The 22164-nt window shown below is 47.1% G+C and overlaps 2 protein-coding genes across 3 annotated transcripts in view; both read left to right on the forward strand.

Annotated features, from left to right (window-relative positions):
- Nucleotides 1–10945, forward strand: part of LOC127227790 (transforming acidic coiled-coil-containing protein 2-like) — a 44499-nt gene extending 33554 nt beyond the window's left edge. The window contains exons 5-6 of the mRNA XM_051192124.1: nt 7553–10855; nt 10912–10945. Coding sequence (XP_051048081.1) covers nt 7553–10855; nt 10912–10945 — 3337 coding nt within the window. The remainder of the gene's footprint in view (nt 1–7552; nt 10856–10911) is intronic.
- LOC127228438 (transforming acidic coiled-coil-containing protein 2) overlaps nt 10897–22164 on the forward strand; it is a 129920-nt gene continuing 118652 nt past the window's right edge. For both annotated transcript variants that reach the window (XM_051193157.1, XM_051193158.1), the window contains exon 1: nt 10897–12691. In XM_051193157.1, coding sequence (XP_051049114.1) covers nt 11016–12691 — 1676 coding nt within the window. In that variant the 5' untranslated portion in view covers nt 10897–11015. The remainder of the gene's footprint in view (nt 12692–22164) is intronic.

A 22164-nucleotide genomic window follows, 5' to 3' on the forward strand; every position in this document is an offset into this window, starting at 1 on the left:
ATAAAAACAAGCAAACAAAAAGAATTTCAGGGCTGGAGAGAGAGCACACTTGGCAAATTATTTAATATGCAAGCATGAAGACCTAAGTTCTGTCCCAGAACACACATTGGAAGAAGCTGGGTGGGGTGGTGTATGCTTTTAATTCCAGTATGGGGACAAGAGCATCTCTGGGAGTTACCAGCCAGCCAGTCTAGCCTAATTGGTGAATTCCAGGCCAGTGAGAGAACCTATATCAAACAACAACTATAACAAACAAACAAACAAACAAACAACTCTATCCAAGAAAACCAAACCAAACCGTAAGCCAAAACAACATGGATGGCACCTGAAGAAAATACCTGTGGTTACATTTTGCTTCCACACAAACCTGTACATACATGTATGTCCTCATTTGTAACCATATACACATAAACATACATATGCACACACTCAATATTTCTACTCATTGAGAGATGCTTCTGTTATGTTCCCTATTTTGTACTGCATTTCCTGCAGCATAAAGTTATTTCAATACACCGTGAAAGTCCTACCAATAGGCATAGAGCAACAATGTACTTACCACAGTTTCTACCCTTGTGGTAACAAGATAAAAGAAATCTGATTCTACGAGCAAAACACAGTTTTCTAGGAATGACTGGTGGGGTTTAACTTTGAATGGCTGACATGTTCATATTTGGATGAACATTCTGCCACATTCCTCGATTTGGGTTTATCAGATCTTTAAGGACTTGTCTTTGATATGAATAAAAATGGATGCTGTGGGCAGCCAAAGGCCAAGGCTTGTAACCCAAAACAGATGGCTTCGCTAAGGGGGTGATTAACTTTATTTCTTGACTCAATTATTAAAAGTCTTAATCTAGATACATGTATGTGAAGGACAATATGTGAGAGATTAAGCCAGATGATGGTGAGTTAAATGACACCTTGTTCTTGAAAAGATATTAAAGTTCACCCATGATCCAAGAACTAGGGAGACTAAGCAGAAGGACTGCAAGTTCAAAGCTAACCTGAGCTACATAGTGAGACTTTGTAAGGAAGAACTGATAAGGGACGGTCTCTAGTTTGATAACCAATGCAGGAATGTGAGGACCTGGGAAACATCCCTTATCTCTGCCTCACTGTGGTGCCCAATCTCTGGGGAAAAAAAAAAAAAAAAAAGCCAGGGCTGGCAGCTCCCAGATCTGTTCTAACTCACTTGTTTCCACTCTGCCCCTGGCTCCTCTTTTCCAGAAAGAGCATTGGAATGCCATGAGTAATGGTAATGATGTTATGTGGGGAAATCTTTTAATCTTCTGAATTAGATTAAGTCTATGAATAGAAGTCATTCATAGACATCTGTGCTGTATAGTTGGTAATAAGTTATTCGCTATATACCTTTAACTGATGGAACTTGCCAGCAGACACAGGGGCTGGGGCTCAGGCACACTGTCTCACCAGGACTCTTCCAAGAAACTTTTTAAAAATAATTAACCTTTGTGCCTTCCCCATCTGTAAAACAAGTGGCTTAGACTAGTAGGTTATAGAAATGCTATAAATCTAAGGGAGAAAAGCACTTCCCTAATCTTCAAGTGGAACACTGATTTGAGAAGATTACTAAATATTTACTATCCTTGGTTCAAGCTCACGTTTATTCATCCATATGTTCATCTGCCTACCTATCAATCCATCTTCCCATTTATCCGCTTATCTGTTTACCCATTTATCCTTCTATACGTCTATCCATCTGCCCATCCATTTGTTCATCTGTGCATTATCTAGATCCATCCACTCGTAAGTTCATCTATTTCACAGCATTATCTATGGAGTATTGCCATATGCCAGGTTAGGGGTAGGGGTGAGAGTTAGGGTTAGGGGCCAGCTTCCAGGGAGGGAAATTGTACTCAATCCCATGGATGGTCACTGTGCCTTGTACTAGATGGCCCTGTGAAAAGAGCTGTAATTTGGGAGTCAAGGTCAGAGCAACTGAGATTTCGGCTGCAGGGGTGGAGGGGGTGGGGGGTGGGGAGCTCTAGGTTCCAGGTAGCACTGGACAGGATGGAGTAAGAGTCAGAAAACCCCACACAGATGACATTTCTAAGCCATTACTCTGACTGCCTCCTGGAGTTAAAAAAGAAGGGAGCTAGCATGCATGGGAGAATGAGCTGCACCTGTCCAGGTGAGAGGCTGGTATAGATGGTACCCAAAGAAAACAGCTCTGGGGCCAGGCAGAGCAGGGGCCTTGATCTTGCTTTATATTTGCAGCTCATCCCCTCCTTCTGGACTAGACCCTTTTTGGGAATAATTTTTCATGTATACCATGGGGGACATCCTTTCTGCCAAGCTGCTGTGTAGGTTAAACGAAATTGTAACTTGGAGTGCTTAGCATGTGCTTGGCCAAAGTAAATACTCAGGACACAGCAGCTCTCCCCTATTGCTATTTTGCTTTGCAGCATGTTGCCCCCCCCCCAAGACAGGGCTTCTCTGTGTAACAGCCCTGTCTGTCCTGGAACGCACTTTGTAGACCAGGCTGGCCTCGAACTCACAGAGATCCACTTGCCTCTGCCTCTCCAGTGTTGGGACTAAAGGCGTGAACCACCACTGCCTGGCTGCTGCGTTGGTCTTAATGGCCCGGGATGCAGCAGCCATATTTACATTTTCTGGTTAACGTCCTTCTAGATAGGCATTGCTGTGCGTCTTCAGACCTGTCTTCAGAGCCTATCATATATGTTTGTTTATACTAAGGTGGGGGGAGCACCTTTTCTGTGCCTCCCAATACTTGCTTAGCAAATTGTTGCTACTCTTGGGCCAACACCCTTAAGCTGCTGCTTTAGGGTGCTATAGGCAGAGTCTGCCCCACAGAAGCTGTGGTCCTTTGTCCTTGCAGACCTCACCTCACCCTCAGAGCTGAAAGACCTCCACCAAGGACACTTGCTCTCCCCCATTGCTATTTTGCTTTGCAGCATGTTGCCCCCCCCCAAGACAGGGCTTCTCTGTGTAACAGCCCCAACTGATTGTGAGCACAGCCTTGTCCCACACATTTCTACTCAATCTTGACACATAAAGGGACTTATGGAAGCTTAATGCAGAGCCCTCGGCAGACCAGTTCTGAGAATTTCTCCTGCCCTTAGGCAAATCTGCTTCTGCTGAGCGGCTTTAATCTGACATTAAGAATTGCTTCTGATGGGTAATCAAAGAGTTCCCTCCTTGGGCCTGGCCTTCTGCTAAACAGGCCACCTCTGATCTCTTATTCACAGGGAGTTTCTATGTGCCCCACACCTTGTGAAAGATTCATTCCTGGTTGCTCTCTGATAAGAATGAGTATGTTTATAGGGTGCAAAATGGTGCATTTAGCAGCCTGTCTCAGATGTTAATGACTTCAGTCAGTCTGAAGGGGAGCCATGGACTCCTCTTCACTGGATGGCTCCCCTTCACCGGCAGTTCCTGTAGGAAGGCAGCTGTGGAAATGGATCCGTCTGTGTCATGTCCAGTGGGATCGAGGGGGCTTAAGGGGCTGCTCCTGCAGTTCTCAGGCTTACAGCCAACATATGCATGAACATTCTATTAGTTTCATCCCCTGCTAAACTGTTTGGCCCCGTTTATGGATAGAACATACTGAAAAGTCCTTGCTAAAAGGAAGAGCCTCGGTTGGGTCACAGCAGTGATAGGAACAGTCCAGCCAGCTGATATCACAGTTCTGGTTCCCATCCCTCCTCTTATGTGCAGGAATTGGCTTTTAGGCCAAGATGGCTGCCATGGTAATGGATGTATATACCTCCTTGAAGGCTATAGATGATGTCCCATACAGAGGTAGCTGGCTTGGCAGAGAGGCTGCAAAGGGTGAGGTACGAAGCCTCCTCTCTTCCTGGACGGTTTTGTTCTTTCAGGCAATGTGCCCAAAGAGTAGGAAGATGTCCAACCAAGATCCAAGCTCAGCCTCCCTGTTCTGTGTTCTCATCAGCAAATAGCAGTGGTAACACCCACTGGGTTTAATGAGATGGTCTATGCCAAGCACTGACACCATTCCATCCATTCCTGTTTCTCAACTTGTTATGTTGGAAAGACTGAAACCTCAAAAACACTGAGAAGAAAGGACAATAGATTCCCATACAACAGATGCCCATATGCTTCTATTATTCGTCTGCTTGGGCTGCCATGGGAGACTACCACAGACTGCCAGCTTAAAACAATAGACATATTTTTCTCACAGTGCTGGCTGCTGAGAGTCCAGGACAAGGTGCTGTAGGGCTGGTTTGTGGTGAGGCTTCTCTTCCTGGCTTGCAGAATTCATCTTCTCGCTCTGCCCTCATGTGGCCCTCCTTTGTGTGTGTGCTGTCTCTGTCTCTCTACATAAGGACACCAGTCCTATTGGATGAGGCATCCACCCCATGATCTCACTTAACTTTTCCTCTTAATCCCCAAATAGTTATACTGGAGCCTGCAACATCAATGCAGATTTGGGGGGACATATGGATCAGTCTGGAGCACATATTTATAAACTGGTAGAGTTGGTGGGTAGGGTGTATGTTGTATGTGTGCACATAGATTGTGTATGTCATGTGTGAACATAGATGTGTATGTGCACATGGATGCTTGAGTGTGAGTGTGGAGGGTAGAGGTTGGCAATGAGAGTCTTTTTCTATTGCTTTCCACTTTATTTCTTAAATTTTAATTTATTTTGTTAAACTAGTATAATTGAAGAACAATTAGATAACTGTATCTATCTTATCAGACACAATAAAAACAAAATTAACACTCTAAATTATTACAACAACGGTAGTGGTGCACACCTTTAGTCCCAGCACTCAGCAGGCAGAGGCAGGCAGATGTCTGTGAGTTTGGAGCCTGCCTGATCTACAGAGTTCCAGGACAGGCTCCAAAGCTACACAGAGAAACCCTGTCTCAAAAAAACAAAAACCAAACCAAAACCAAAACAAACAAAGCCCTTGCATTCCTGGCCTTTCCTTCCAGACAGCTTTCCACCTTATTTTCTCACTGGACTTGGAACCGCTGTTTTGGCTAGACTGATTGGCCAGTGGGCCCCTGAGATATGCATGATTCTCACCCCTCTTCTAGTGCTGAGGTTGCATTACAACACCTGGCTCTGTATGGGTGCTGGGAATCCAAACTCAGGTCCTCAAACTTGCTCAGCAAACAAGTTGAGCCATCGCCCTGGCTTTGACCTTGTAACTTTTAATAGGAATACACACCACCTTTCATCCTATGCATCTTGCATGTTATAAGAGCATGTGTGTTGCCTAGTGGGAGAAACGTTTTAATGGGTGTCAGAATAGATGCCTTCCTCTGCATACAGAGGGCCTATAGGTATGTGTATATAACAGTTACCAAAGGTTCTATAAGCTCTCTTTGCTAGTTTTTCCATAAAATAACTTTAAAGAAAATGACTTTTAAAAGTCCTAGATGGAGTTCGAGACCAGCCTGGTCTACAAGAGCTAGTTCCAGGACAGCTTCCAAAACCTCAGAGAAACCCTGCCTCAAAAAACAAGAAACAAACAAACCTCGATGGAGCTGGGGAGACAGCTCAGCAATTAAATGTGGATACAGCTCTTGCTGGGGATCTGACTTCCATTCCTTACACCCATGACAGGTGGCTCACAACCAGCTGCAACTCCAGCTATAGAACATCCAACAACCTCTTCTGGCCTCCGCGAGCACTACGCACATACACATACTCACCCAACCCACACATACGCATCATTAAAAATAAAATATTTAAAATAACAATTGAAAGCTTTAGAAAAACCATATTTCTGTTAACTTTGACTTAAGTAACTTCTCTTGCTACCAGAAAATATATAATCATACAAAGTACATAGAATCACAGCTACATAATAACAGAAACCACATCCTAGGAGGCAGTATAGGAAACCAGAAAGGGAGGTGACTAGGCCAGTGCAAGCAGTAAGCACACAAGCATGTTTTCATACACTGTTAATAAAATCAAAATGCAGCTAGATGGTGCAGGTGTGGTAGTGCACACCTGTAATCCCAGTATTTGGAAGGTGGAGGCAGGAGAATCAAAAATGTAAGGTCAGCCTTAAGATACGAGTTCCAACCCAGCTAGACTATGTGAGACCCTGTCTTAAACTATAAAAATAAAACAAAACAATATGTACTTAAAACAATGAGAACTGAGCCACATATGCAAATACAGCATACAGCAACCTATGTTGCAATAAGTGGAGGGTTGGTTAAGTGATGGAGTGCCCTAATTCTGAGCCAAGCTCCTCCCAGTTCTCTGAGTGTGTGTCATAATAACTTTTTCCCCCCTCACACATTGCCTAGGTAAGCATATTCAAGTTAGGACAAACTTGGGTATGAAGGTATTTCAGCTCTCAGGTGATATATGCAGGTCAGTGGAGAAATTCCATTTAAAAGACAAGTGACTTAGGGGTTATTCCTCTCAGTGTACCAAAAACTGAAGAATCAACTATATTCAAGAAAAATTTCAAGGGTATGCTGACACAGGCCTTTAATCACAAGACTTGGCAGGCAGAGGGAGGCGGGTCTCTGTAAGTTCTGGGACAGCTTGGTCTACAGAGTGAGTTCCAGGACAGCCAGAGCTGCATAGTGAGACCCTGTCTCAAAAACCAAACAAACAAAAGAATAACCTTCAATTTCAAAATCAGTTTTTCTAACCTATACCTTTTCCCCAAATGCAGAATGATCCCAGGAATGCTTGGAACATCTTGCAATTATCCAGAACTTGTTCACCCCTGCCTCACTTTACATATTTGTTTGTTTGTTTGTTTAATGTATTAAAGGCCCCCTGTAAAACCGAGGAAAATGTTTGCCTGTCAAGAATGAGGGCCTGAGTTAAATCGTCAGAATCCACATTTTAAAAAAGGCAGGATTTTGCGTGTGTTTATAATACACCTATTGGGGACTCAGAGAGCAAACTATCTTTGGGGCTCAATGGCTGGCCAGCCTCACCTGCTTAGCAAGCTCCAGGCCTGTGAAATTCTGTCTTGGGAAAATGAGGCATTGAGGCTGGAGAGATGGTTCAACAGATAAAAGTACTTGCTGGGTGAGCATGAGTTTGAATCCCAGGAACCCACACAAAAGCCAGACACCTGTAAGTCCATGAAAATAAAAGGAAGATGGAAAGCAAAGACAGGAGACTCCTCCTGGAGTACACAGGAGAAAAACAGCCAAGAGATTCCCGACCAACACTCACGGTTGTCCTCTGGTCCCCACATGCATGCGTACCTACATGCGCATGTTCTTTCCTGGGTTTCCTATTATTATTATTATTTTCAATGAGTTTCCATATTTCCCTGCTCACTATTGACCTGCATGGAATACCCTGCACCTGAATGTTTAAGACTTGCTGCATTGACTGTTTTTGAAGAAGCAAGGGCATCTATGATGATTATGGGAGGAGGGAGTGGGGGCTGCTTGTAGAGATCCATGCATGGGGGTCAGTTTGTTTTTTGGTGGAGGCTCCTGGTAGCCTTTTGAGGGGGTCAGGTTGGGGTCGTTCTGCCTGTATGTGGCTCTGTCTTTTGGTATCTGTGAGAAGCAATGAAACGATCCATGTTTTCATTGTTGGCAGCACTGGGCTAGGAGGCTCCTGCTCTGCTTCCTCTGCTTCTGAGAGTGCTGCCAGCCTGGATCCAAGTACTGTGTCCCCAGAGGTGACTGAGCCAGGGAGGCACCCCCAGGAATCCAAGCGGCCAGAAGGTTCTCCACTGCCCAGCTCATCACTGCCCTGGGAACAGGTGTGCCCCTTAGCCTCCATGCCCTTCACCGAGTGTCCCCCAGAAGGTTGCTTAGCAAGCTCAGAAGCAGCACCTGAAGATGGTACCCTTGCCCATCACCCTAGAAGGGAAGCCTCACCCAGTATCCAAGGGGATGCCTTAGCAACCTTTAGTCCTGAAGGGGATGGCTCCACAAAGCACACACTGGTTGCCACAACCCCCAGTGTTGAAGAAGATGAAGAACTGAAGAAAGGGAGACCAAACTTATCTTCCAGTTGCACTGGCCAATTGCCAGAAATTTCCCTAATGCCTCCCCACGAGTCCAGGACAGAGCAGCTGTGTGCAGAGGGTGACTGGCCTGGTAGTTTTGAGACCCAAGAGAAAGACCATGTAGGTGACTGCTTGCCCGAAGAGTCTGCCACTAAGGCCCCTGCTGCCACCAAACTGGGGATGGAAAGCACAGATGTCCTAGAGGAGTCCCCATGGACTGAGACCATGGTCCCACAAGATCCAGTCCTAAGATCAGCTGACAGGGATGGAGGTGGAATGGAGGGGCTACCTACCAATTCGGCCAAGAACTTGGAATTTCTTGGAGGCTGCCATCCTTCTAAAAGCAACTCGGGCACTAAACCTGGAGCTGGGACAAACACTGGCTCCCAGGTACACTGCCAGCAGGAAGTGGAGACACATCTGCCACAGGCAGAGCCTCCCTCAGACCCACTAGGTTTTGCCACAGCACCAGGAGACAGTGGCTCCTGGAAGGAGACTCAACGAGACACCAGCAATGTTCAGAGCCAGCCACAGACAGGGACATCAGGAACTGAGCCCCAACAAGTGGTCTGTGTCACATCAGGCAACCAGCCGGATAGGAGCTTGCTTGGGGGTACTGAGGCTCCTCCATTCACTAGAACAGAGGAAACGCATACAGCTTCAAGTCCCACACCACATCCCGATGCTTGGGATTCTGTCATCTTAGAAGAAGCCAGCTTGACCAAAGAGACAGATTCTGAGGCTAAGATGCCAGTTTCTGCAGATCTGGCCACAGGAAAGGTGGATACAGGGGTGGTGGGGCTGAAGCGAGCATCAGATCTGAGGCGAACCCAACAACAACAGCCAGAAGGTAGTCTCCAAGGGGTCCCCACCCCTTTCTTGCAGGGACAAAATGATACAGTCCTAGAAGAGCTGTTGCTGCCAACATTGTCTCATGGGGTTTCAAATGAAAGTTCTAGAAAGTCAATGGAACCAACTGATGGTCCTAAAGCTCCCAAGAATACTGAAAATAGAGTTGTGGCTATAGAAGAAAGCAGATCACCCAGAGGCAACCCTAAGAGACAGCAAGAAGCCACCAGAGCCCTTGATGGCGCACAGTGTGGGAACCATGAGGAAGAAAGGTCCCATCCCTTTCACAGCGAGCTCCATCTGGAGACGGACAAAGATGAGGTTTCAAAGCCACATAGTGAGCCTTCCAACTCAGACTCAGCACAGCCACCTAGACAGGCAGTTGCTGGCCATGAGGATGGGCCCCACGCTGGGTCAGCAGAGGCTGTGGGGCAGGTGATTACTGACTCCCATACAACTGACACATGTATCTCCCTGCACAAAGTCCCTGAGCAGGGCCTCATCCTGTCCTCAGCATCAGACGGAACTGGTGAGCACTTTCCTCTCCAAGAAGCCATCTGGGGAAGTTCAGGATCTCAGACCAAAAGCCCCAGCATGCTTCAGGGCAGGGGGGAATTGGGAACAACAGAGTCACTTCCTGCTTTAGACTCTGAGAAATCAGATTTCCTGTCTGCTCCAGCAGTGGAGGAGGTGCCCAAAGCTGGAGAGGTGGAGAGTGTATGGGAGATAAAGCAGAGGCACTCCCCCTTGCAGAGGCCCTACAGTTGTGATGGGGAAGGCTTGCTGATATCCCCAGGCCAACCTTGTGGGCTGAAGAAGGTAGAATCAGGACAAGAAGTCCACACTGATGTGTCATCTCCCCACAGTGGGAAGAGCTCAACAATGGGTCATGGACCCATGCTCAGTCTGAAACAAGAATGTCAGGGAAAGCTGTCTTGCCCAGGGGACAGCCTCCCACTACCTTCTGAGAACCCACTCCAGCCGTCCCAACTGGATCCAGAAGCAGCCGTCTTTGCTGTCCTCTGTGAGAAGGCCCAATCGCCTGCAAATGGGCAAGGGGCTTGTCCAAGTGGCCCAGGTCTGAAGAAGCAGGGTGCAAACCCTTCCCCAATTCTAGCGCCCATGGAAGGGGAGTCTTGGGTAGGTGTGAACTTGCCCACTCAAGGAGGAAAGGAACAGGCTTCAGAACTTCCACCCAAAGGCAGCCGGTGCAGTACTCCAAGTTCATCACCCGAGGATACGGATCTGGGAAAGGCACCATCAGAGGAGTCAGACCCTTCAACCTCACTTGGACAGACATTGCCTGCACTAGGGATAAATGAACAAGAGGGCACAGGCTGTGACAGTCAGCCCTCGGAGATCCTGCATCCTGCAGAAGACACCTCTCTTACAGGAAACTTGGGTGGAAAGGACAGTTGTGGCATCCGGCAGGAGCTGAGCAAGTCCCAACAGGAACTGGCTGATGCTTTGAAAGCAGGCAGCCAGCATGAAGAAGCACGTTGTGGGGATTCAGGAGTTTCTGATGTATGTGATGTACTGCCCCTGCCTCAAGGCTTGGGTAAGACAGAGGCGGCAAGTAGAGGCATAGTGGAGGCCCCGCCTTGTCCACCTGACTCAAAAGCTCTCCTGGATACAGCATACTGTTCTCCAGTCCCAGAGCCTACCAGCCCTAGAGGCACACCCACCCCGGATGCGCTAGAGAGTGAGGCCTGTGATGAAAACCAGGAAGAGTTGGCCCCACATCTGGAAATGGAGCAGCTGGCCACCTTAGGTGCAGAAGCACAGGGGCCTCTTGGAAGTGTTCCGAGAGCCGAGGAGCAACATGGTGGGTCTGCGGAGGTGAATGTTGGCGCCAGCGAAGGAGACCCTGGGATGCAGCAGGATCCTGGGGGACCACAAGCTGCTCTGCATGGTGGCTCCTTTCAGTCCGAGCAGTGCCTCACATCTTGGAAAGAAGCTTACACCTCCACCCTGACTGAGCTGTGCCAACTTGAGCAGCTTGTGCCCAGCTGTGGGGATCCCTTGCTGCCAGCTGGAGAGTCGGGTAAGATTCCCGGAAGTACAGAGAACATTCTGGCACACGGCACTGTTTCAGACCCACGGAGGCTGCTGCCGGCTGGACCACCTGAAGAGACTCTGCCTGATGCCCCTTACCTCCATATCAACGGCACTGCCAGGGAGGATGCAGGAGACGGTAGCATGAGAGCTGTTTCCTCTGAGGGCCCCAGAGCTCCTAATGAAGGTCCTTGCCCCACAAAGGAACTCCCACCTGCTTTGGAAAATGACACTCCTGGCAAGGTATCAGATGTCTCCTACACCACACTCTTGCAACCAGGAACTTCAGGTGGAGAAACCTCTGTAGCCGGGGCTGGTAGTGATAAATCCCAAGCTGGAACCACTGAGGGACCCGTGAATCTCGTGCCCTATCTAGACAACATGACTCTCCTGGCCAAAAATGAGCAGATGACAAGAGAGATGCATGTGGCTGCAGCTCCAGAAGCAAATGCCAGGCCCTCTGAGGCTGCAGCATCCCCTGTCAGTGAGGATGCAGCAGGAGAGACAGGGGGCAGCAGGGAGAGGGCTGCTGGGGCAGGTAGTAAGGGTGCAAGCTCCAAGCAGACCAGCATAATTACAGGGCTTCCTGACTTCAGGGAACACATCACCAAGATCTTTGAGCAGTCTGCGCTTGGAGCCCTGGTTGCCAATCGGGCCCAGAGTATACCTGGTGAAAAGGCAGGAGCTTCAAGGAATTTTCTGGTTGAAGGTCCCAGCACATCACTGAACCCAGAGAAGCTTCTAGATGGGGTTCAAGGAGTGGCTGCTGCCCATCTCCCTGTACCTCCTGCCGGACTCCAGGTGGATAAGAAGCAAGAGTCGATTGTGGAGGCTGAGATTTCTCATCTGGTTCCCCAGGATCCAGCACCAGAGAAGCTGGTGGATCTGGCCAAGACAGCCTTGGAGGAGAACCTTCCGAGTGGCAGTATTGGGGCGGAAGCGACCTGTGCCCCGTTGATGGTGATGAGTGAGAGGCTAGAGGGGACTGGAGAGCCTGACCGGGGAGCTCAGGTCTATCCACAGCAGGGAAGAGGCAGGCAGGAATCAGCTCTGGGTCTTCCCTCCTCTGTAGCTGTTCAGGGGGTACCAGCAGAAAGAGCTCCCAGCTTCCCTGTGGCTCCCCACAGCCACACAGAAGAGCCTTCTGGAAAAGAGCACCCAGAAACACTGGCCAGCAAGTGTCAACACAGAAGAGATGATACCTGGCACCTGGCTCATACCAAGGGTCCAAATAGTCTACCAGGATCCACATGTGCCCTGGAGGGTTCTTCTCACGGAAGTCTTTTGACTGTGCCTGAATCTGACAGCAAGCCGTGGATCGCTGCCCCACTTGAGGGTGGAAGAGGGCCCGAAGCTTCTGTCAGTACTGCAGAAATGCAAAATGTGCTGGGCTACCAGGGTACCCCCAAAGAGCTGGCTGGAGGAGCCTTGGATACTGTGGGGCCTAGCAAAATGGTGGGGGCTGCTGAGGCAGCAGCCAGTGACATCAGACCAAGCACAGCTGAGACGTGGGCATGTGTGTCTGGTGACCTCCCTGAAACAGGTACTACAAGGATGCTTCCCGCTGTGGCAGGTGACTCAGCACTGCCTGGGAGCTGTCAGGACCCAGGATTCTCCGACAAGTCTGAGACAATGAAAGACACAGCCACCCTTCAAGGGGACAGCCAGGCCAGACACCGGCAGGCCAAGGGACAGCTGGGGCCTCCACTCCCTGCTCCTGCAGGGTATGGGAAGACGAGTGTCTCTTCAGCTCCAGAGCCTGATGGAAGCAAAGCCACGAAGCTGCACCTCTTGGCTTCAGAAGAACTCCACACTGACAGGTACTTAGATGCAATGCCCATAAGTTCAGACCCAATGTGATCCCTACTGTGACGTTAGTGAATCAAACAGATGGGTGATGTTCAGGAGGCTACGTTTCCTGTATCTGAAGGGTTAAGTGGCCCAGCTTATGCTGTCTGGATATGCTAGGATTCTGATAAGTGTGAAGGGGTGACTGGAAGTATGGGAGCTATTTAGTTGACTATTTCCTTGTGTGCTTAGCTTATCTAAAAGCACTGGAAAGGGGGAAGCCTTGGCTGGCTGTGTATGATTGGGTGATAGGTTTTAGGCGGTCATGTTTTCTGAGGTGCAGTCACAGCTGCTTTCAAATATGGAATTGTTTAGGTGAAGGGGCCCTATGTGATTCAAAACAGCTCCAAGCCCTTCGCTGCCTAAAAAAAAATATCTCTTCTCTTCTTCCTGGGGATGTTGGCAAGGTGGCCACTTAATCTTTACTGGGAAATGTGCTTTTGAAAATAGGATCTGGGGAAGAGGCAGCACTCTCCAAATATCTGATTCTAGCAATCGATTTCTTTCTTCATCTCAGAAAGAGCCCAGGGCCTGGCTCAGCTACCTTATCTTCAGTTCCTGAGACATGTGCTCCGCAAGTCTTTTCAGCAGAGGCCAGAGAGTCAGGAGGACCAGAAAGGTCAGTGACACAGAGGCTTTGGGAGCCTGTGGCACCTTTCTTTCTTAGATGCATTGTTGAGTTCACAGAGGATAGCAGTGTTTGTCTATTTGAGAGTGTCTCAAGTAACCCGGCTAGCTTCAAATTCAGTAAGAAGTCAAGGATGTCTTTGAATTCTTAATCCTCTGCCTCTACTTCCCAAATGTTGGGGTTGTAGACATACACCAGTATACTTAGAGGCTGAGAGCAGTGTGTGTGTGTGTGTGTGTGTGTGTGTGTGTGTGTGAGAGAGAGAGAGAGAGAGAGAGAGAGAGAGAGAGAGAGAGAGGGAGCTGTTATATAGGAGAGGCAGACAGGAATGCTGAGACACACCTGTAGCGCCAACATTTAGGAAGCTGAGGCAGGAGAATCATGAGTTGGGTCTGAGCTTCATTTATTTAAGTTCCAGTCTCTAGTGTGTGTGGGGAAGGTGGGGCAGTTAACTGTTTCTATGCCATGTGCACTTCAGTAGTGCCTGCAATGACTCAAAGCTGCATTGCTGCCGAAAGGGATGTTTGCTTTCCTGCCCGAGCTTTTTACCTGGAAAAACAAAACAACTCCACTAAGGTACAATTCACACATCATATATTTCACTCATTTTAAGTCTAGATACACATGCCCCCCCCACACATACACTACAAGTCTTAGTGTGCTGTGGTGAAGGCTATAATCAATTGCAGATCTATGACACACACACACACACACACACACACACACACACACACACACACACACACACTCCAAATAAACCCTATAGCCCCTAGATGTCACTCCTTAGTCCCCTATGTCCTTAGCATAGGCACCCACTAATCCAGTGTGATGCCTTTGGAGGCCAACACTGGTCAACGCTGCAAGAGTAGCTCATTACAGCAGAAGCCACACTCCGCTGAGATCTTCAGATAAGGAGGGCAGACAACAAATGGAACCATGTCTCTCAGGCCTTACCCCTTGCTCTACCCCAAGTGAATGTCCCCAAGTGTGGTCCTGCAGAAACTGATGTTTAAGTTCATCTTTAGTGGGTAGAAAGGTATTGCAGACATGACTTTGTGCATGAGATTTGCTGAATAACTAGACCTTTGGTTATTGAAGTGCTGTGTGTATGTTTGTGTATGGGAGAGAGAGAGAGAGAATTTGCTTTATGAGTTTAAATTAGTACCTGTGCCATGCCTCCTACCAACAGCTGTGGGTGTTTTACAAATTATTTGATTCATATTTTCACATGCTGAAAGAATGCATGGTCACCTGTTTTCCGAGTCTCAACACTTCCCCCAGCTCCCCAGCTGCCTCTGCTGCCCCACAAGGACAACTCCCATGACTATGGGCCAGCACATGTGGCCTGAGCTGTCCAAACAGATCTTATGAGAACATTTGCCTGTAGCACTCACTGGTATGTATCGCTTGCATTCCAACTTTAGGTATAGGAAAAATATCTGTGTAGCCAGGAAATCCCTTCTGTCCCACGAAAGACTGTATCAACACCTTCCTTGTCAGCATCCACAGGCATGTGATCATCTTCCTGGGGAAGCTTGGGACACAGAGTAGTCCCATAAATAGTTCATGGCTCATTGTTCTAACCACTTGAGAATTTAAAAATTGTATTTTCTTAGTAAACATTGCAAATTAAGTTTTTTTTTTTCCTACAACATTTGTAAAGTATAGGAAAGCAAAAGAAAAAAGAGAGAGCTGGAGAGGTGGCTCCCTAGTTAAAAGCCCATACTACTGCTGTTACACAGGACCTGAGTTCTGTTCCCAGAAAACAACCTGGGGGTGGTAGAGGGGTGGCTCGCAACCACCTGTAACTCCAGCTCTAAGAGCTCTGACTCCCTCTTCTGGCCTCCAAGGGTACCGGCACTCACATACACACACTCACATGTCCACACCCACATTCATATCACACATACACATAATTAAAAGTAAAAATAAATCTTAAGAAAAATTACAATTGATGGGCAGTGGTAGCTCATGAGTTGAATCCCAGCACTCGGGAGGCAGAGGTAGGCAAAGCTCTGTGAGTTCAAGACCAGCCTGGTCTACAGAGTGAATTCCACAACAGCCAAGGCTATACAGAGAGATCCTGTTTCAATAAACCAGAAAGAAAAAAAGAAAGAAGAAAGAAAGAAAGAGAGGAAGGAAGGGAGGGAGGGAAGAAGGAAGGAAGGGAGGAAGGAAAAGTTGGAGGAATGGCTCAGGGGTTAAGAGTGCTGGCTGCTCTTCCAAAGGTTCTGAGTTCAATTCCCAGCAACCACATGGTGGCTCACAACCATCTATAATGAGATCTGGTGCCCTCTTCTGGTGTGCAGGCAGAACACTGTATACATAATAAATACATTTTTAAAAAAGAAAAGAAAAATTACAATCATACCACTTGTTACTTTTATCTAAAATTGTAAAATAAGTTTGCCTATTGAAATATTTATTCCCCCCCCATCTTATCAAAATTTTTTGTAGATCTAGGCATCAGTAGTCAGCACTCATTGATTCCAATCTTCTCGGCCATGGGTCTCAGGTGCTGTCATGTCCTCCTGTTGGGACTTGTACATGGTCTGGACCTTCTTTGTCCAACATGGCAGCTGCTGTCTACCGTGTGATGTATGAGTGTGAGTGTAAGTGTGTGTGTGTGTGTATGTGTGTGTGTGTTTAAAGTAGCACACATCATGTGTTGATGATCTAGTATTTTTAAAAAAGAGAGTGCAAAATATATCATAAATTGTTTTTATGCTGCTTACCTGTGAAATAATATCCAGAATTCTGGGGAGTGTCAAAATATATTATGAAAATTAGTTTCATTCCTTTTTTTTTTTTTTGCATCTTTTATGAGGCTCCCCAAATTTTAAAAATCACATGGGGTGGGAGGCCTGGAGAGAGGTGGCCCACGCAGTGGTTAAGAACATTTGCTGCCCTTGCAGAGGACCCAGGTTTGGTCCCTAGCACCTACATGATGACTTACAGTTGGCTCTAACTCCAGTTCCAGGGGAACTGGCACCCTCTTCTGACTTCCTCAGGCACCTGGCACACAGGCAGTGCACATACATACATGCAAACAAAACACACATAGAAAATAAAGTATTAAAAAATGAAATAATTACACTTGTGGGCTTTACATGTGTGGAGTTCATTCTTTGTAGATCACTTGACTTCATTACCCTCTTCCCTTTGGCCCCTGAAAGACAACAGAATAGTAGAGAGTTGGCCTGGTTTGTGCTTGGGCTCTTGGGGGAAGGAGGCTCCTATTCCAGTCCAGTATCAGCTAAAGCCCTCTGAAAGAACTCTCCAGCCTCCCAAGAGGAGTGACCTTCAGTCCCTGTCCCTTGTCTCTTTTGAGGAAGACCCCATCTGAGTAAATATATCCTATAGGCTTAGGGCACAATCAGAGGTCTCTGGAAAGACATGGACTGGCTCTGTCCAATAGGAATGTGACACAAACTACAAAGGAAATCTTAAATTTTCTAATAGCCACATTAAAAAACTAAATACACGCAGGGGAAATTTCCCTTAATATTTTATTGATATGTTTTTCATATTGAGTCTTTACTTAGTATACACTCACAGCATATCTCAATAGGGGCCTGAAACAGTCAGCACTGTGGCTGCTATCTTGGATGCTATTGGATACCCTTCTAACACTCTCCATATTTGATCCAGAAGGTTGCACTTTCCAACATGACCCAAAAAGTTTCTATCTCACTGCCTAGCAAGCTCATGCCTATTGATTTACCACAAATGAGGAGGATGCTTCTTCCTACAAATCTGTATGCCTCAGTGAGTATGTATGGCTCTGAGAAACTTCTGCCAGGGCCAGAGGGCACATGACTGGGGCAATAGGCATTGCAAAGTCAAAACAGGCAGGCAGCTGTCTCTGGGAGAGGGTGAGTGGATGCACACAGAAGCTGTGTGACAAAAATCAAAGCCAAAACTCTTGACTTCATACTCTTCTCTGCTCCTCACTGGTTTACACAGAAACCTCAGTTTGTCTGTAGGATGGTAATGGCAGCAAATGTACCTGCTTCACCAGAGGGAAGAGGGAAATTGCTGACTCCAGCGCCACACTGTGTGCCGTAGTGCTTGATGGGTCAGGCTCCTGTGCCTTTGTGATCAGCTTTCCTTGTGTGAGGAGCTCAACCACCAAACATCTCTCTCCAGTGTGGAGATGATTCTTGGTATCTCTGTATATATACCTGAGTTGAGGTTCCAATCTGTCAACTTCTGTTTTCCAGAAATGAAATTTTTGCAAGTTAAAATATCTTGGAAGGCAGCTGTACTCACCACTATACCATCTACACCATGCCATCCTAAAATCACCATCACCTCATCACCCTAAAATATCATATGGGCTGAGAAAGAACACTTTCTTACCCCCACCCTCAGCCCACAGATCTTGCTTGACATAAGCTAAAATTTCTTGAGATGGTTTTTCATTGAGATGCTTTATGTATCGTGTGTGTGTGTGTGTGTGTGTGTGTGTTTGTGTGTGTATGCACACACATGCATGCGTGTGCATGTGTGGGTACCTCATTGTATTGTATTAAAATAATGTTTCAACATCCAATCACACCCAAATTTCTACCTTCTTGTTATGAGTCAGGGGAGCTGCTCCTGTGGAATCTATTGAATTCAAAAATCTTGCTGACTTGGGATGGTAGCTTAGGTTATCTTCAGTATCTTAGACAAGTGTCCCTCCCTTGAGCTCAGCCCCAGTCCTACCTTCAATGTCTTACAAGTGTCACTTTTATCCTTTTATAACAAAAGGGTGAGTTGATAATGTGATCTCTCATACTCATGTAGAAGTGGGTGCTATCTATCTGTCTGTCTGTCTGTCTGTCTGTCTGTCTGTCTGTCTATCTACCTATCTACCTACCTTCCAGTTTACAATATCTGACTGGCACTTCTGGTGACAAGCCACAGGTAGCTTGTGACTTTGTATCTTTTCACCCGTTCTGAGACAGACCATTTGCAGAATATTTCTGCACTTTGTGTAATCCTGACCTGGATAGAAGCCTGAGACGTAAAGATACTTTATGTTGATGACTGATTTGATCTCACCATTGTAGATCATCTTCTGTGCTGGTGGAATTAGCTAGGGTTTGGCATTTTGAGTGTAAACGTTTAGGCAAGAGTTTCTGAGTAAGTCTTTGACACTGCATTTTTATTTAAAGTGTGGAGGTGTCTTCCATTCCAGATGGAAAAATGATTGGCAAGGCATCTTGTCCAGTTATTAGTGCATTTTCTTTTTGAGACAGGGTCTCATTGTATAACCCTGGCTGACCTGGAGCTGACATGTAGCTCATATGGCCTTGAACTCACAAGAGCTCCACTGATTCTAGCTCTGGAGTACCAGGATTAAAGGTGTGTGCCACCACCACTGGCTCAATTATTAGTGCATTTAAAAAAGCATCAAAACAGGGAGTGGAGAGATGGCTCAGTGGTTGAGAGCACTGACTACTCTTCCAGAGGTCCTGAGTTCAATTCCCAGCATGCAGGCAAAAACACCAACGTACATAATAACAATAAATAAATAAAAGAATCAAAAATGAGACGGAGGCTAATTACAAAGGCAGCTGGGTTGAAAAGTTGAGGGAAGAGCTCAGAGAGACAGCTGACTGCTTGCTAGGAAAGAAGCCCTGGCCGAACCTAAGAAGCCACACCGGGCATTTTCTCCTCTTCCCTCCACACCATCTTCCCATATGATCTCTGATTCTTCCCTCTCTCTTTATCCCTTCTAAAATTACCAGCAGTGACACCAGGTTTTCAGGTTTGAGAATAAGGTAAGAGGATGCCATAGCTGCGCAGTGACACCAGGTTTTCAGGTTTGAGAATAAGGTAAGAGGATGCCATAGCTGCGCAAATTAAGGAAAAGGAAAACGGTTTCCCAACACCGTTTCCTCCACTGAGTGCAAGACAACAGCGCGCATGCGCGGGAGCAGGGGCTTTGAATTTATAGCAGTGTTCTAACATGATAAACTGTTCGTAAGGTAGACCTACTCAGACATCTCTGCTGTCAGCCTTAGATAAGCTGCCTGGCTGTTTAATCCTCCATTTCCATAGCTAAAAGGTAGGGCAGTAAAAATAACACCATCCTGGTTCTAGTGGGATGCTTTCAGGACAAGGCCTCGTGTGCAGCGGGAACTTTTTTTTTTTTTTTTTTTTATACAAAGGGCAGCTGCTACTCACCTCGAGGAACAGGGGCCTCCAAGAGTAGGAACCGAATCTGTCTCTAGTCCGATGCCTCTACTCACCCGCCCTGCCCACAAGGAGCACATCCATCGACTTCGAACAGTGATCAAAACCAAAAAGGACAGGCAGGATGAACTGTTTTACAGGAGCTCTTCAGTCACAGGGAATAGCCCTAGAAAAGAGTTCAGAAGCCCTTCAACACATAGACTTCATGCTCCGAAGTTTTTGTGTTTCACAGTTGAGACCAATTTCCCAAGAGATTCATGGGGTGCCCAGTCTCCTCAGAGGCTGGCTTCTATCCTTAGGGGCTGTGGTGGGAACACCATTACCTCTTTGTAGTCGCTCTGCTGCGGCCCCTGCCCACACTGTACCTGAACCCAGTGCGGGAATGACAGCTCCTCCACTGCAAAGGCCAGAGCCGTCTCAGGGCAAGGTGGTCATTTTCCAAATTGCATGTGGCCAGGCTGACATAGCTTCACTTTCAACCTTCCATTATTGTCAACAGGGGAAGCTACACTCAAGCTGGAACTCGGGCCTGACTTGGGAGGAAGGTTTGGGAAACGGATATATTATATACTACCTGGAATAAAACTGGGAACATTTTTGTCAGGCTCATATTAATAGGAGGAAACTGAGGCTCCAAATAGGGAAAGCCTGTGGTGTGGGGCTAGAACTGGCCTCTGACCATTGTAGCACCAAATATGATGTTCCTTCTTCATGCATGGGCTGAACGTATTACTCCTGCAAATACCAGTCACCTCAACGCTCCTTCTAGACTTTCTCAGAGAAGACTGCATGAATAGGGTCAAGAGTTGGATACACGAAGACCTAGGTATCAGTGGAGTTCAAGTTCTGTGACCATAGGAACGGTTGCCAACCTTTCTGAAGATGACTGTGCCACAGGGCCACACACTGAGATTTGTGTTGCTGTTAGGATAAAGCAAGACACCATGTCAGCTAAGCTAAAGTCCTCTATTTCCCTCGTCAGGACAGAAGCATCTTCATACATACCCAACTTCACCCCGTGTGTCTCCTCAACCCATAGTGAGGTTCTGTGTGTCCCTCTGCTCTTGAGAGGAGAAATGGAGGCTCCAATAGGTAACCTTGTTAGAGAGCTAGGACTAGAACATTTCTTCTAGGGAAGCTCTTTAGAGCTCACGGCCATCACCCAGTGGATTCTTGGGGAGGTGAGAGTCTTTGAATCCACATGTCCATTGAAGACTTCTGTAGTGGTGGAATGTTCTATGTCTCCCTACCCAGTGTAGTAGCCACTAGCTGTGTGTGTTTTTTGTATACTTGTAATGAGGCTAGTGTTGGGAGCTGAAGAGATGGCTCAGTGGTTAAGAGCACTTGCTGGGTTGGTTCCCAGCAGCCATGAGGTGGCTCACAACCATCTGAAACTCCAGGTCCATGGGATTTGACTCCCTCCTCTATCTTCAGTGGGCCACCAGGCATGCACATAGTGCTCATACATATATACATACATACATGCTGGTAAAACACACACACACATACACACTAAATAAATCTTAAAATTGAGGCTGGTGCCAGTGAGAACCCAAATTGTTAGCTTGGTTTAATGGAGCTGGAGGCTTTTGTCTGAGGCAGCCCAAAGTCCATAGTTTTGCCACAGGTATAAAAGAGCTCAGTCTTCACCCCTGGAGCTGGAGTGGGTTCTGTGAAGGAAGCTCCGGGAATTTCTCACACACCTATTGGTGCTCAGGTCTTAGATCCTTCTTCCTCACTACCCCTTGCTACAACTTCTCTCCTGTTGCCTACTTCTGTGAGTGGTAAAGGCCAGGGCCCCCTCACACATGCTAGGTAGGCAACCTACCTCTGAGCCACATCTCACCCTGGGAATGTGTGGCTATGAGGTAGAGTCTGAGATGTGTATGGTACTATTACCTAGTCATGCAGGCCAGGAGGAAAGGTATGCTGGACCCCCAGTCTTGGCTTTGCTTGCTGACTGAACACTCAAGCCTGCAGACCTGCTTGGTTTCTGAACTGTCAGCATCCTAAGGCAGCCCCAGGCCATCATGGCAGCCGGCCACCAAATAGCAGCACTCAGAAGGAACCCTCTCTGCCTACACATTTCCCAGTGGCTGCATCTTCCAGGACTCTTCCACAGAGGACCAAGATGGGCAGCAGTGCTGTTTTTTAGTTACTGTCTCTGTGTTGTTCTTGTCCTGTGAAACTGGGAGGGTCACAAAAGGTTTCAAAGGCTAAATATGCAGGATCAATAGGTCCCAGTTCACAGCATCTTGATGCTGACTTTTGTTTTCTTTTTCCGCATTCCCTCCTCCCCCTATGCCCTCCCCCTTCTTGTCCCTTCCCTCCCTTCCATCCTCCCTCCTTTCCTTCTTTCTGACAGATCTCATTCTTTCAGGACTCACTGTGTATCCCAGGTTACTCTCAAACTCACAGGAATCCTACCACCCCAGCCTTCCAAGTGCTTGGATTACAAAAGTGATCCACCATGCCATTTCTTCCTTAATGCTTCTCAGTCATCTGGTGTTAAATACTTTAGCAGTCCGTTGAGTTGCTCGTAGATGCCGAACACATTTTTTTTTCTGCTTGCAGAGAAAGCACTGGAACGGGTCTAGTTACTGCTTTGCTTAGTGGCTCTCATTTTTCGAG

The sequence above is a fragment of the Phodopus roborovskii genome, unplaced genomic scaffold (genome assembly GCF_943737965.1).
Source record: "Phodopus roborovskii unplaced genomic scaffold, PHOROB, whole genome shotgun sequence".
Classification (NCBI taxonomy): domain Eukaryota; kingdom Metazoa; phylum Chordata; class Mammalia; order Rodentia; family Cricetidae; genus Phodopus; species Phodopus roborovskii.